The sequence below is a fragment of the Syzygium oleosum genome, unplaced genomic scaffold (assembly GCF_021117445.2).
Source record: "Syzygium oleosum isolate NSW1041296 unplaced genomic scaffold, Sole_v2.1 Sole_v2.05, whole genome shotgun sequence".
Taxonomy (NCBI): Eukaryota; Viridiplantae; Streptophyta; class Magnoliopsida; order Myrtales; family Myrtaceae; genus Syzygium; species Syzygium oleosum.
The window spans coordinates 10,485,406-10,500,955 of record NW_026607489.1 but is presented as its reverse complement, the minus strand read 5'-3'; the positions used below and the strand labels follow the sequence as shown (position 1 = coordinate 10,500,955).

General features: G+C 40.5%; 1 protein-coding gene and 1 pseudogene across 1 annotated transcript; one reads left to right on the top strand and one right to left on the bottom strand.

Moving 5' to 3' along the window:
- Nucleotides 1–783: 783 nt before the first annotated feature.
- On the bottom strand, nucleotides 784–2,298 carry LOC115664120 (probable CCR4-associated factor 1 homolog 6). The gene is made up of 2 exons (XM_030586070.2): nucleotides 1,996–2,298; nucleotides 784–1,834 (listed from the first exon to the last, which is right to left on the bottom strand). Exon 2 carries the CDS (start codon nucleotides 1,699–1,701, stop codon nucleotides 856–858), a length of 846 nt encoding a protein of 281 aa, XP_030441930.1. The 5' UTR covers nucleotides 1,702–1,834; nucleotides 1,996–2,298; the 3' UTR covers nucleotides 784–855.
- A 2,866-nt stretch (nucleotides 2,299–5,164) lies between these two features.
- On the top strand, nucleotides 5,165–8,717 carry LOC115664122 (cinnamoyl-CoA reductase 1-like; annotated as a pseudogene).
- The last annotated feature ends 6,833 nt before the right edge of the window (nucleotides 8,718–15,550 follow it).

The following is a 15,550-nucleotide window of genomic DNA, read 5'->3' as shown; positions in this document are numbered from 1 at the left end:
ATAACCTAGTTAAAGACCATCTGCCTCCATGTAATGGAGGAATCCAGGCCAAGAAATCTCTAATGGAGGAATACAACAACCAAGTCATTTCAAATCAGAGGAAAACCTCATAGACAAGGAATTCATGACGACCAGTGCCCAGCACAACGTTCCTAGGACAAAAAATAGAAAGTTTCTATCCAACGGCAAGCTCCTGTGCTTTTCAGCTCTGCTCTAGCCGGAGGAACCATGATGTTCTCAAATTATTTCTACAAATTTGTACAAGGGCTGGAGAGCATCAACTGCAGATCCCACAAAGTTGCAGTCTATAACAGCAAGGGGCTGGCTGTCTCATTGATTGGTCATCACCAACGGGATTGCAATAATGTGAAAATCCAGCAGCATATGGGAAGTAACCTTAGTCACCTAGATGTTCTCGAGTAATTCTAACTCCTAGACTACTCAACATATTCGAGTCATAGTGAGACATCCGACAGAACGAAGACCTCCAGTATGCTTGCATGGAAGGAGCCGATTGAGCAGAATCAGCACCACGAAAAATCAAATCCGGGCACATCTCAGACTAACGCTACAGCGCACGATGCTCCGCGCTTCCAAATGAAGCACCCATGAATGAACTGTAATAGTGCGATGAATTGAGTGATCAAGAAAAATTCTAGTCCCCATACGATTTACAGGCAATATACCCCAACGGGAACTTGCAGAAAGATCTCAAACAACGATGACATGATAAGTCATGAACAAACTAATTAGCACGTAACTTGCCATCAGGATACATAGAGCTGCGGCACAACCATACAGTCCTACAAAAACTATTCATTCATTTTTTCACTTTTTTTAACTGGTACACGTTTTTCAAATTTCAAGTTCATTCCCTACATTCACTGAGTACACTTTCTCGACACATAAACCATACAACACACCAGAATACTTCTCCAGTGATCCACTGAAGAAGTTTTCTTTCAATTTCCTGAAAGTACAAGATGTCAGCAGACTATCCGAACCTGCCTGGTGACATATCCCAACTCTCTCGACTTCCAACAACTCGGCAAGCTTGTTGAGACCTCCGTGCAGACTGTTGCAGAACTTCATGAGATGCTTGATATCGTACAATGTCGGGAAATACATATGGATCAAATTGAAGAACCCCGCTTGAGTGTCTGGCAGGGATTGGCAAGTCAACAGCTTGAGCAGATACCCGAAATCGTACCCGCTGTGGAAGGTTACCCAATAAACATTATCGTTCAGCACAATCCCAGAAGACATCAGCAACTCCCCAAATAGCACAGCATCGATGCCCCTCTCGGTATTCTTCTTGAAATCGATCCCACTCTGTTTCAAAAGCTCGATCGAATCGTTCGCAAAGAAATCCTCATTCGCATTGAACTCGCGGAAATTGAACTGCCAAATGCAGTACTTATCTGATCCGCAAGTCGGCAAGTTCCCTCTCTCATCAGAAAAAGTGAGGCCCAATTGGATCAGCTTCAATATATCCACATTTTCCTTCAAAGTCTGGTAGTGAAACTCGCTCGAGTTCTTGAAGTTGCCCACGGGCCGCACGACGATACCCGGAAACTCCGTATCCATCGCTACATACGGATAATCATCGACGATCTCGCGGATTCGTTCGAATTCCTCCTCGAGATTATACTCCCACACGTCGCGAATTTGAATCGACTCGCTCTTGATCGACGACGACATCACTTGCGAGTTAACAAAAGCGAGACAACAGGATCCAATCGACACAGACCCAGGTCCCAAAACGAAGCCTTTTTGCGCCCAAGTAACAAGCCACCGATGGATCTATGCGGGAAAACCCTCTGCTTAACCAGATCTGCAGCAGAACCACATCAAAGTTTCGAGCTTTCAGCTGGAAATGAATCCCCAAGCACCAAGAAACGAGCTTTCCGACCCCCAGTACGATAACAAATCACAACAACAACAACAGCAAGCACAGAAAGAAGAGAACCGAAATTCGCAGAAACTTGAGCTCACCTCACAAAAGGGACGGCTGAAGCATCAAAGTAAAAGATACTCGTGTTGACCCTGAAACGAGAGAGAGAGAGAGAGAGAGAGAGAGAGAGAGAGGGGCACGAATTGGAAATCGAGAGAGCGTCTCGATCTCTCTCTCTCTAGGGTTCGGCTGCAACGGGTCGGGTCCATTAGGTCGGCTTAAGGAGAATATTTGAAATTTTTTTTTCCTGCTTCCGATCTTATTTTTTCGAAAAGATTGCTTATACTGCACCAGTGATGCGAGACAAGTGGAGGGAGAGAGATGGTTTGTCTCCGGACGTTTTAAAAAACAACCTTTTCTGCCTCAAAGAACCTAAAAAAAAAGGACACGACAAAGGTCGGGGTCCCAGCAAAAGCAATCGCCTGCTCCAGACAATCTACAGGAGAAATGATGAGTGGTTAAGAGAGAGAGAGAGAGAGAGAGAAGAACATGTGGGAGTGGGATCTGATTCTAATTTTCTTCTTCTTTGGAGGATTTTCATGTATGTTTTAGCTGCTGAAGAACAGAAGAGAAATGGAAAGACAGACATGGTAGAGATTAACAAGACACTGTGAACAAGGAAAGTTTCTCTGATTCAGAGATGGGGACGGCGCCGGTGACAAAAGACGAGACGAGACCGAACTCAATTCTCTTGAATTTGAAAGACGGTCAGAGATAGATTTTTCCAAAGTCAAATTCCATCATGCTTTCGAAAGTTCAAGAAGGGCCTTTTCGAAAGCGAGAAGGAAGATCTCTTTTCGAATTTCGAGTGGATCATATTTGGCCCGTCAACGCGGTACTTAAAAGGGAGTGCTTTTATTTTCATACATTTTTGTAGTCCGTATCGATTATAAAATATCGGGTCAATAATCATATTTTTGATGTGACGTGCTGACACTTGATCTTGCATGATGAGATTGAGTAAAGTAAGAACGATGTGAAACTTGCTCCATGTTCGTCTGCTAAAGAGTGGAGATTTATGTGGGAAGCATCAATCGTTTCTAGGTTTTGCGCTGTTTGGAGTTTAAATTATGGGCATAGTGGGGTTCATACACGACTTCAAAAAGATTTGAGATCTTACTTTATTGTCCCACAATATTTTGTAGATATTTCAATTGATACTTTTCGGATAGAAAATTGATGAGCCTTATATATTAACAACACACGTTCTAAGAATGGAAACGATCTTAAAATAGTTTGTGGCATCTCACCAAATACGGATAGCGAAAAATGTAGTATACACAGGCTGGTTAAGGACATCATTTGTTGGGAAAATGGCATCAAAAACCCTAAACGACACCCACTAAGCAAAGCACTGATACAGAATATTAACATATATAGCATTGCTTCCCACTTAAAAGAAAGTAGTTTGTCTCTTATGCTTAAAATAAAGTACGATCCTTAGTATCATTTCACCAAAAATCATATATACATCATTGATTAAAGTCAGCTTCGTTTGCTTATCGGTGTTTACGTAAACTGCAACATAAGAATTGTAAATGGTAAGCTTGAATGGAATTGTGATGGAGGATATATCTGTCACGTTTATACAAGTTCGAAGATTTTGGCAACATAAAAAAATAATTTGAGGTTTGATCTTACAGTAGGTATAGTTTCCTGTGTTTGGTGGTATCCTTATTAGTTTAAGGAGAAACAGTGAATGAAGGATAGAAAATTTATATGATCCTTTATGATTATGAACGTGTTTGATTGCTTTGCAGAGGGATTAAATTGGTTTCCTCTTAGATTAAATTGTTTGTTCAGCCTTTTCTCCAACGTAGTACTTGCTAACAGGGTAAAAAGGAAATGGATATAGATCAGCCTCTATTCCATGAGAGCTGTACCTTCCTTGGTAAATGAAGTGCTAAATTACTAGAAATGACCGAAGAATTTTCCAAATTTGAATTGGGTTTTGTCATGGACTACGTGCCAAACCATTAAGATAATGGTCATAGTTGTTCTTTATCCATCGTCAACACAGTAATGACGAGGGATTCGTGCATTGACCGTGCTTTGAAGAATTTCAAATTAGACCCATTTGAAGTCAATAGTAATCGATAAATCATCTATTCCCTGGACATTCTCATTCTTACATATTATTTCATTTCAAAGTCTGTCATGTGCATTGAATCAGTCCAGCTAAAATTGCATTCTCTTCCTAGTGTTCGAAGTGATGCATTATACACTATGATCAGATGAAACATGATCTCTCTTTGTTCTTAGCAAAATTATTCATAGAGTCTCAAACATATTGCACTTTTGCTAATTGAATCTTAAATCTTTTAATTGTGTCAATTAAGTTATAAACATTTTCACATTTAGGGAATTGAGTTCATTTGATCAATTTTAGCTGGCAATCGCTGACGTGGACGCTGCCCGTCCTACATGGCATGACCGGCGTTAATGTGGATAATTATTAATAATATTTTTTTTATTAATTTCTTTATTTTTTCCGTTTTTTCTTTTTTCTCTTTTCCTTCTTTACTTTTTTCTTTGTTTTCCTTTTCTCTTCCTTTCTTTTTTTTTTCTTTGCCGACCTTAGGCGAGGGTTGCCCTAGCCCGATTTGGTGAGGGTGGCCCTCACCTGAGGCCAGCGGAGGGGAAAATGAAAAAGAAAAAGAAGAAGAGAAAATGAATAAAAAATTAAAGAAGAAAAGAGAAGAAAAGAAAAAATGGGGCAAATAAAAAATAAAAAATATGAAAAAATTATTAAAAATTATCAAGGTGAGCACCGACCGTGCCACATGGGACAACCGACGTCCACGCCAGCGATAGTCGGTCAAAATTGGTCAAATGGACTCAATTGGTAAAACGTGAAAAGATTTACAACTCAATTGACACAATTAAAATATTTAGGATTGAATTGGCAAAAGTGTAGTAGATTTAGGACTTTTTGGATAGTTTTTCCATTTATTCTCTATCTGTTTTTTTCATAAAAAAAGCTCATATGAGCAGATTACAATAGATATGACCAAAATAAGAAAGAGATCATGACAGGAGTAGTGGAATCTTTAGATTTGGTAGGTGGATTTTATTAAGCTAGCCCATTCTCTTAGTATATAACAATCGCTTGCCAAATTAGCCTCGGCACAAGTTCGTCCTACCGGTATCTGCCAAATTTCTCCTCTTTTCACTTGCCAGAAAGACATTATCATTAGTATATAATCCAGCATGCCGGTCGACAACTCACAGGGTGTTTCCAGTCGAATGGTGTGTGTCACCGGTGCCGGGGGCTTCATTGCTTCTTGGATTGTAAAACTGCTCCTGGAAAAAGGATACAGTGTCAAGGGCACTATGAGGGATCCAGGTTGGTTCGGTTTGTTTTTTGCTCACATCTGTTTAACTTGAGACAGTACAATTTGTCAAATGTTTTGTAGACACTAGTGCATTGATGTTGTTTTCTTGCAGGTGATCCCAAGAATGCCCATCTAAAAGAGCTTGATGGAGCTGAAGAGAGGTTGACTCTGTGCAAGGCTGATCTGCTTGACCGCAAGAGTTTAAGGGAAGCCATCAGTGGTTGCCATGGCGTCTTTCACACTGCCTCTCCGCTTACTGATGATCCGGTGAGTGTGTAATTTCAACTCCATCTCCGCTCTGTGACGACTGATCCTTAGAGAACACAAACTCGAACACGAATCTTTTTTTGGTTATGAAGTATGATATGGATTGATGTAGGTGGTGACATTTTGGTGTATTTTGTGTGATTGAGTAGGAGCAAATGTTGGAGCCAGCCGTGAACGGGACCAAGAACGTGATGATCGCAGCTGCAAAGGCCAATGTTCGACGCATGGTGTTCACTTCCTCGATAGGTACGGTCTACATGGATCCCAACAGGAGTCCCGATGCCGTGGTGGATGAGTCGTTCTGGAGCGACCTAGAGTTCTGCAAGAAAACCAAGGTCATTTTTCGCATCTATCTATTTGTTTTATACTTCTCTACTGCAAGATCTAATTGCTGTAAATGACTACGATGCCGATCCCGCTTCATATTTATCTATCCAATAAATTAGACCAGTGACGATCACCGTAATATTGCAGAACTGGTACTGTTATGGGAAGGTGGTTGCAGAGCAGGCGGCATGGAAGTTGGCGAAGGAGAAAGGAGTGGAACTGGTGGTGGTGACTCCAGCCCTGGTGATTGGGCCGTTGCTCCAGGCAACGGTCAATGCCAGCACCGTTCACATCCTCAAGTGCTTAACGGGCTCGGCCAAGACGTACGCCAACTTGGTTCAGGCTTATGTACATGTTCAGGACGCGGCCCTGGCTCACATTCTTGTGTTCGAGACTCCCTCGGCCTCCGGCCGCTACCTCTGCTCAGAGAGCATGCTCCACCGTCGCGAGGTGGTGGACATCCTCGCCAAGTTCTTCCCCGAGTATCCTATCCCCACTAAGTAAGTCACTAATGTCTGCTCAGTTCCATAATATGGACATTTTAGTTGCATTATTTCTCATTTCTTAATAAGCTTATTAATCTTCCACATCAACGATACAATATAAGATGGCTGCATCTTGCCTCAGGCTTTTAGCGGCAAATTTTAAAGCGGCCAACTGCACTCGGGGTTTCCTCGTATATTTCAAGTGTTAAAGATATCTTTCCTAAAAAGTCTAGTCTTTGTGCTATTCTTGTACAAATTCCATTGCAAATATACATTTACTGCATACAATATGAGGCCTAATTCCCTAAAAAACCCCAAACTTTAGGTGTTGTCCCAAATCTACCTTAAACTTTTTTTTGTCTCATAAAAAACCACAAACTTTTATTTTAAACCCAAATCTGCCCTAGGTTGATTTTCTGTCCAAATGTTGACAATTTTTTTCCAACTTGTCATCCACGTGTCTATCTTCTTTTCCCACGTCAGCTTGGGTTGACTGTTTCTTTCTTTCTTTTTTGTTTTTTCATTCTCTTCTCCCTTTCACTTTCCGCCATTCACCTTCTTCATCCTTCGCCTTCAACCTCTTCACCTAAATCTCCAAATCATCCGCAAACGCCACCCCATGGTTAGGCGACACCAGCCCAAGTTGCTGTCCTCTGCTTCTTCTGCATCTCCATTGCCCTCTCGTCAACAATCGACGACGACACCTCGTCCGAGCCCGACCTCACTTCCTTGTTCTTGGCGTCGGCGGAATTGAGCTCGAGGCCCAGCACGTTGAAGTAGCGGTCCACGTCGCCGGTGCCGTTATCGTAGGTCCTCAACAAGCCCTCATAGGTGAGCCCCTTCTCGCCGTCAATGCACTCGCCCTAGGTCTTGAACTTGACCCTCGGGTTCACGGCCACCGCGAGCGCCACCATTTGCTCCCTGTTGAGCCCTCCATCACGGTTCCCATCAAATGCTGGAAAATTCGCTTCACCTTCTCCGATCTGCTACCTCTGGTCGCCATTTTAGTGCTAGAGTTTCATTAGAAACAGAGAAAAGGGAAGATTTTGGCCCAAATGACTGACCAACGCAGAGATAGACGGAGAGGTCGCAATGTGAAGATTGAAAGCGACGATGGTGTCGCCGGCCTTGGGCGACTGCCGGCGACTCCAAATCTGGGCGTGGCGGCGTTGGATCCGACATCCTGATCCCAAATTCAACTATCCACCGACAAATAGAGGGGGTGGAGGCTCGGCAAATGGAAGCGTCTGGGCTTACAATAACGACGAGGTGACGAGGAAGTCGTGGCAACGTGCACGCAAGCTGTTGCGGCGATGACCGGCGTGTGGCAGCACCTGGGCTTTCTCTGTTTTCTTGATGGTGCTCTCGTTGTCCATGGCGGAAAGTGAAAGGGAGAAGAGAATGAAAAAATAAAAAAGAAAGAAAGAAACAGTCAACCCAAGCTGACGTGGGAAAAGAAGATAGACACGTGGATGACAAGTTGGAAAAAAATTGTCAACATTTGGACAGAAAAAATCAACCTAGGGCAGATTTGGGTTTAAAATAAAAGTTTGTGGTTTTTTATGAGACAAAAAAAAGTTGAGGGTAAATTTGGGACAACACCTAAAGTTTGGGGTTTTTTAGGGAATTAGGCCTACAATATGATAGCAAGCTGTGTACTATCTCCTGCCCCTAAATCGTACACGGAAGGACACTCGGGTCTAGGAACAATTCAAAAGAGTGTTCTAACTCTCACAAATCATTGGGAAGGTGATGTTGATAATTAGGTTTTGAGTTATTACTGATCAGGAGGCAAAGAAAATGGCTATTACCAAGAATTTGCAGAGGAAAGAGACAGAAACAAGTGATAAAAAATAAGTAAAACAAAGGTTGTCGGACATCGGTCTAAAACATCACATCTGATAAGAACTTTTAAGCTCTTTAATTATTTATATATTTGTGGCAGCGGTATGAACTCGTTTGTTAAGGAAACTCATTTCAACGACACGTGAGAATAGATGCCTATGTTACAATGGATCAACTCATCAATTTGTCATGAATTGCACATGCTCGCACTCGCAGGTGTTCTGATGAAGTGAATCCGAGAGCAAAACCATACAAGTTCTCGACCCGAAAGCTCCAGAGACTTGGAAATGAAGTTCACGCCGGTGAAGCAGTGCCTGTACGACACTGTCACTATCTTGCAGGAGAAGGGTCACCTGCCTCTTCCAACACAGCCCGGTGATTCGGTTTGAATTTTGGCATAAAATGTAACTTGAGAACGCAAGCAACTCTAGGCACCATTACTTCTTGTGATAATATCATGTTCGCGGACAATGCTTTCTAGTTACATTCATGGGGTTCTATGTATCCTGATTCCAAAGATTCTGTCACTTTGAGGATAGTCCCACCCGTTATGTCGTCTTGGCACAGAAACTGGGGTCTCTTTGAAGACAACAGATAGTGGAAAACTTTCTCCTGACATTGGAAATTTTAGTAAATATGCATTAATGTTATGTAGTCCGATCGACATGGGGATTGGGCTTTAGTAGAGATACTTAGGTACGTACCATTATTTGAGATACAAAAATGGCACACGCCTCAGAAATGATTGACCAATCTAGGGAGGTGTGAAAAATGTGTGAATAACGTTGCAGATGATTGTCAACTTAAGAAAACCTGCAAGATTGGAATTCTACCAACACAAAAAAATTTCCAGCTGTCGACCCCACGGACCATAAAATCTTTCATCATTCAACCTTTTCCTGGAGAAATCTAGTTGGGTTTGTTGCAGATTCAAAACACGCAAGATGCCGAAATCCGTACTGTTCGATGCGAGTTTTGGCTAAATTAGGAAGAAACATGAGATAGAAATCATTGCTCTCGATTGCTTCAAAAGGCTCGCTATCGAGCATAAACTAAACGTGTATCTAAAGAATTTATATTTACTCCAAAAAGATAAAGTTTATTAGGCCAGTCAAGGTGTCACACCTCACTAGACAGCAACTAAAGCAAAGAATGGCTTGTGCCCTTTATCCAAGCTAGGCTTCAGAATTGTTTAAAGCAGTTGGACCGTGAAACACACCGAATGTTTTTCTTGAAATATGAGCCGCGACAACTCTAGTGCCGATGCTGTTGCAGAAGATATCAATGACTGAACTGGTCCTCGAGAACTCTGAGTATTCCAATTACTCATGCACAAGATCAATTCAGGTTAAAGATCCATGATAAGAAGCGTAAAGGCCCTGAGCGAAAATCGCGTGCCACATCAACATTCTTGCAGATGAGGAACTGCAATGCATTGAAACATAAGCACATCGTCCGAGTCCAGAAAATGGAAACCATGATTGTACTTTATCAGTATGATGACCCGAAAGGTATGTTGCAAAATTCAAATCGGCATTAGTATAAAAATTACAAACAATACAGAATCGCAAATAAACGAAATTGCAATAACAAAGTTGGAATCGATACAAATGAATACCGAGGCCTGTATTTGACACAGTTTCCTTAAAACAGATTCGTTCCCCTCAGGACGCGTCCGAGGTTTCGTGAACGTTTGTCTCCCAGGATACAACGGTTGACGGCTAAGAAGTAATCAGCACTTCAAAGCTTCTGACGAACTTGAACAAATTGCGGAACCGAACACTATCGAAAACCGTGCAAATGCAGAGAGATTTTAAACAGAGGAAGAACGATTTCGATAAAAAATAGAATGGGAGAGCAATAATGGCTGATTAAATCTATCGTTACAAAATCAATATGAATAACGGATGATTAAATCTGCCGTTACAAAATCAAAACGCATGGGAATAATGGACAATTAAATCTGCCGTTATAATATCAATACGCATGGGAATAACGGACGATTAAATCTGCCGTTATAAAATCAATATGCATGGGAATAACGGCTGATTAAATCTGCCGCACGTTACGAAATTCGTAACAGTTTGAGTCGAAAAATTAAATCAGAAGGCAAAATTGGGCTCGTCGCAATGCCCACTTTTCGGTCCTGCAATCGTGTACCCGGGATGTGCGCTCGCGCCCAAGTATCAGCTTGTCGGGCGTCGGATTTGCACCCCCTGCGCCTGCGCGCGAAGCATAGTGTTTGTGCTATGATAGTTGCCATTTCAAATAAGTGTAACTGTATATAAAGTACTCCATAGCCTTCTTTCTTTTCCAATGTGGGACTAGTATTTTTCCACTTCCCACTTCCAACTCAAGGGTGTTCTTTGAGCATCAATTTTCATTCATGTGGGGGATTGTTGGAAATATGGGATAAATTGATGGGTGAATGAATGAGATTTTGATGCTCAAAGAACACCCTTGAGTTGGAAGTGGGAAGTGGAAAAACACTAGTCCCACATTGGAAAAGAAAGAAGGCTATGGAGTACTTTATATACAGTTACACTTATTTGAAATGGCAACTATCATAGCACAAACACTATGCCTCGCGCGCAGGCGCAAGGGGGGTGCAAATCCGACGCCCGACAAGCTGATACTTGGGCGCGAGCGCACATCCCGCGTACACGATTGCAGGACCGAAAAGTGGGCCTCGCGACGAGCCCAATTTTGCCTTCTGATTTAATTTTTCAACTCAAACTGTTACGAATTTTGTAACGTGCGGCAGATTTAATCAGCTGTTATTCCCATGCGGGCGTCGGATTTGCACCCCCCCTGCGCCTGCGCGCGAGGCATAGTGTTTGTGCTATGATAATTGCCATTTCAAATAAGTGTAACTGTATATAAAGTACTCCATAGCATTCTTTCTTTTCCAATGTGGGACTAGTGTTTTTCCACTTTCCACTTCCCACTTCCAACTCAAGGGTGTTCTTTGAGCATCAATTTCTCATTCATTTACCCATCAATTTATCCCATATTTCCAACAATCCCCCACATGAACGAAAATTATTTTAGTTTTGACTCTGTGATAGTGTTCAACAATTGAAACCTGCATAGGATAGGTAGGTGTTACCCTTTGAATCTTCTCTTGTGAAAGTATATTTACTTTACTAGTTGTCCAGTAGACATGATGTCCTTGAACTGTCCAGCTTTCTTATGTAAATGAACCATACACTTCACACATGAATCATCTAAACGTTTGTTCAGTTCTCATAGTTATGTTCATTTTGGCCATGAACATCAACCTGGTTCTGCAAGAGTTTCTAAATAATTTAGCCCTAATAATTCTCTTTTGAAGCGGCCCCACTTCTCTCTCACATAGGTGATTACTTAATTTTGAGTAATTTGTTTACTCCACTTAAGAATCATTAAAGCAAAATGCTAACATTTCCTTTACAATATCACTGATATTTTATATAGGAATGGTTTTAAGGATAACCCCCACAGTGACATCACTAAGTTTATATAATTAGATTGTCCCTTTGAACCTAGATCTTGGGATCTCCAGTCAACTAGGTTGGGTTTCCTTTATACCAACTTATTCTTTCATGGGCTTCAGTCCCATTCCTCTTGTCGATTTTTCAACTAACTCTCTGTTTAACCCTTTGGTTAGCGGAACCGCAATATTATCCCTTGACTTTACGTAGTCAATAGAGATAATTCCTGTTGAGAGTAGTTGTCTAATGGTATTATGTCTACGACGTATATGTCTAGACTTACCATTATACATATTACTCTGTGCTCTTCCAATCGCAGATTGACTATCACAATGTATACTCATTGGTGGCACAGGTTTTTGCCATTTTGGAATATCCTCTAAGAAATGACGTAGCCATTCAGCCTCTTCACCACATTTATCTAAAGCTATAAATTCAGATTCCATTGTGGATCTAGCTATAACAGTTTATTTACAAGATTTTCAAGATACGGCTGCTCCTGCTAGTGTGAATACATATCCACTAGTAGATTTTGAGTCTTTTATATCAGATATCCAGTTCGCATCACTATATCCTTCTAGAACAGCTGGATATCTGGTATAATGCAGGCCATAATTCCGAGTATATCGTAAGTACCTAAATACTCTCACTATTGCTTTCCAATGGTCAGCACTCGGATTGCTCGTATATTTACTCAATTTACTAACCGTATAGGCAATGTCTGGTCTAGTACAACTCATTAAGTACATTAGACTTCCAATAACTCTAGAGTACTCTACTTAAGAAATACCCTCTCCTCTATTCTTGGATAGATGAAGACTATTGTCTAATGGTGTTCTAGCAATACCAGAATCATTCATGTTGAATTTTTCAAGAATCTTGTCTACATAGTGTGACTGGTTTAAAATAAGACCTTCTGACGTTCTTGTGATTTTAATTCCTAAAATCATATCAGTAGGTCCCATATCTTTCATGTCAAATCTTGAATTCAACATATACTTGGTAGATTTGATCATTTTATCATCACTACCAACAATTAGTATGTCATCTACGTAAAGACACAAAATGACATAGCCATTTGTTGTCACTTGTAGACACATTTATCACATTCATTGATCTTAAAACCATTGGTAATCATTGTATTATCAAACTTTTCATGCCACTGCTTTGGTGCTTGTTTTAGGCCATACAATGATTTCACCAATTTACAGACTTTCCTTTCTTGTCCTGGAACTATAAAACCCTCAGGTTGTTCCATGTAGATTTCTTCATCCAAATCACCATTTAGGAAAGCTGTTTTTACATCCATTTGATGTACTTCTAGATTTCGCAATGCTGCAATTGCAAGTATCATCATAATGGAAGTTATTCTCGTCACAGGAGAATAAGTATCGAAGTAATGTAAGCCTTCTCGTTGATTGTATCCTTTGATCACAAGTCTGGCTTTATACTTATCAATGGAGCCATCTGCTTTCATTTTCTTTTTAAAAATCCATTTGGACTTTAAAGGCTTACAGCCAGGAGGAAGATTCACTAGCTCCCAAGTATGATTCTGCAAAATAGAATCAACTTCACTTTTTATTGCTTCTTTCCATAGAGGTCCCTCAGAAGAATTCACAGCTTCTGCATAATTTAATGGTTCCTTTTCTAACAAATAAGTTAGAAAATCATTTCCAAAAGATTTTTCCACTCTTGCTCTTTTGCTACGTCTCGGTTCTAGGTCATGATCTGAGTCATGAATTTCATGAGCCGAATCGTGACTTTCTTCATTCATAGTTTCATTCTTTCGTTTAGATGAACTTAATTCATCATTGGATTTACAAGGAAATACATTTTCAAAGAATGATGCATTCCTAGATTCCATGATCGTATTCTTGTGTATATCTGGAATTTTAGATTCATGCACAAGAAATCGATATGCATTACTGTTATGTGCATAGCCTATAAAGATACAGTCCACCGTTTTAGGACCTATCTTTGTCTTCTTTGGTGTTGGAACAGCCACTTTTGCAAGACACCCCCACACTCGTAAGTGTTTGTAGGATGGTCTTCTACTTTTCCATAACTCATAAGGGGTTTTATCTTCTTTCTTTCGAGGTACCTTATTTAAAAGGTAATTGCTTGATAATATAGCTTCTCCCCACATATTTTGAGGCAAACCTGAATTTAGTAATATCGCGTTCATCATTTCTTTCAATGTGCGATTTTTACGTTCAGCAACACCATTTGATTGAGGAGAGTAAGGCGCAGTTATTTCATGTATAATTCCGTGTTGTGCACAGAATTCACCAATTGGTACTTCATACTCGCCACCTCTATCACTTCTCAATCTTTTAATTTTCTTATTTAGTTGATTTTCAACTTCATTCTTATAGAGAACAAATTTCTCTAAGGCTTCATCTTTGCTTTTAAGCAAATACACATAGCAGTATTTGGTGTTATCATCGATAAAAGTAATAAAATATTTATTACCACCTCTCGTTTGAATGAATTTCAAATCGCAAACATCACTATGAATTAATTCAAGGGGTTCAGTGTTTCTTTCAATTGTTTGAAATGATGATCTCGTTAATTTTGCCTCAACACAAATTTCACATTTATGTTTTGAATCAATTTGAAATGAAGGTATATGTTCCAAGTTAATTAATCTACGCAATATATCATAATTAACGTGTCCTAGTCTACCATGCCATAAATTGGAAGACTCAAGCAAATAAACGGAAGACTTATTATCTTTATTGATAATTGTCATTACATTGAGCTTAAAAAGCCCATCAGTTACATATCCCTTCCTCACATACATTCCGGATTTAGACAAAATAACTTTATCTGACTCAAACACCATACGAAATCCATGCTTGTTCAACAGAGACCCAGAAACCAGGTTCTTTCGGATTTCTGGCACATACAGGACATTGTTTAGAGTCAGCTCTTTTCCAGAGGTCATCTTCAGCAACACTTTCCCTTGGCCTTCGACAGCAAAAGAGGCAGAGTTTCCCATAAAAACCTTTTCCCCATTAATTGGTTCAAGATTTGTGAATAGGTCATTGTTAGAGCATATGTGTCTAGTAGCACTAGTGTCAATCCACCATTCTTTCGGATTTGACCCATCTAAGTTTACTTCAAAAACCATTGCAGAAAGGTTTATGTTTGATACGTCTTGAGCGATGCCATTCACCATATTTGTCTCATAATTTTTCTTCTTCGGAAGTCTGCATTCCATAGATCTATGCCCCATTTTACCACAGTTGAAGCATTTTCCTTGGAACTTGTTCTTGGAAACTCCTCCTTTTGGCCCCAGCTTTGGCTTGGCAATCTTCTTGTTCTTGTGGCCTTGTCTAAGCTCCACAACATTTGCCTTAGCTGTATTAGGATTGAACCCTTTGCGTTCAGATCCTCTATTGTCTTCTTCGATTCGAAGTCTAACAATCAGCTCTTCCAGGTTCATTTCCTTTCTCTTGTGCTTGAGATAGTTTTTGAAATCCTTCCACCCAGGAGGTAGCTTTTCAATAATAGCGGCCACTTGGAAGGTTTCACTCAAATTCATTCCTTCAGCCTGAATTTCATGCAAGATCACCTGAATTTCTTGCACTTGACTGATCACAGTCTTAAAATCTACCATTTTATAGTCAAGGAATCAACCGACAACAAATTTCTTTGCTCCGGCATCCTCTGTTTTATATTTCCGGTCCAAGGCTTCCCATAACTCCTTTGCCGTCTTTTTTTTCACAATAGGCATTGTACAACAAGTCATGTAAACCATTCATGACATAGTTTCTGCACAGGAAGTCAGAGTGCTTCCAGGCTTCAACAGCGTTGACGGCTTGCTTATCCGTTTCTCCATCGGATATCTTAGGAGCTTCC

Bases quoted from the DNA above. Each gene is read 5' to 3' on its own strand.
- LOC115664120 (XM_030586070.2), bottom strand. From the start codon at position 1,701: ATGTCGTCGTCGATCAAGAGCGAGTCGATTCAAATTCGCGACGTGTGG.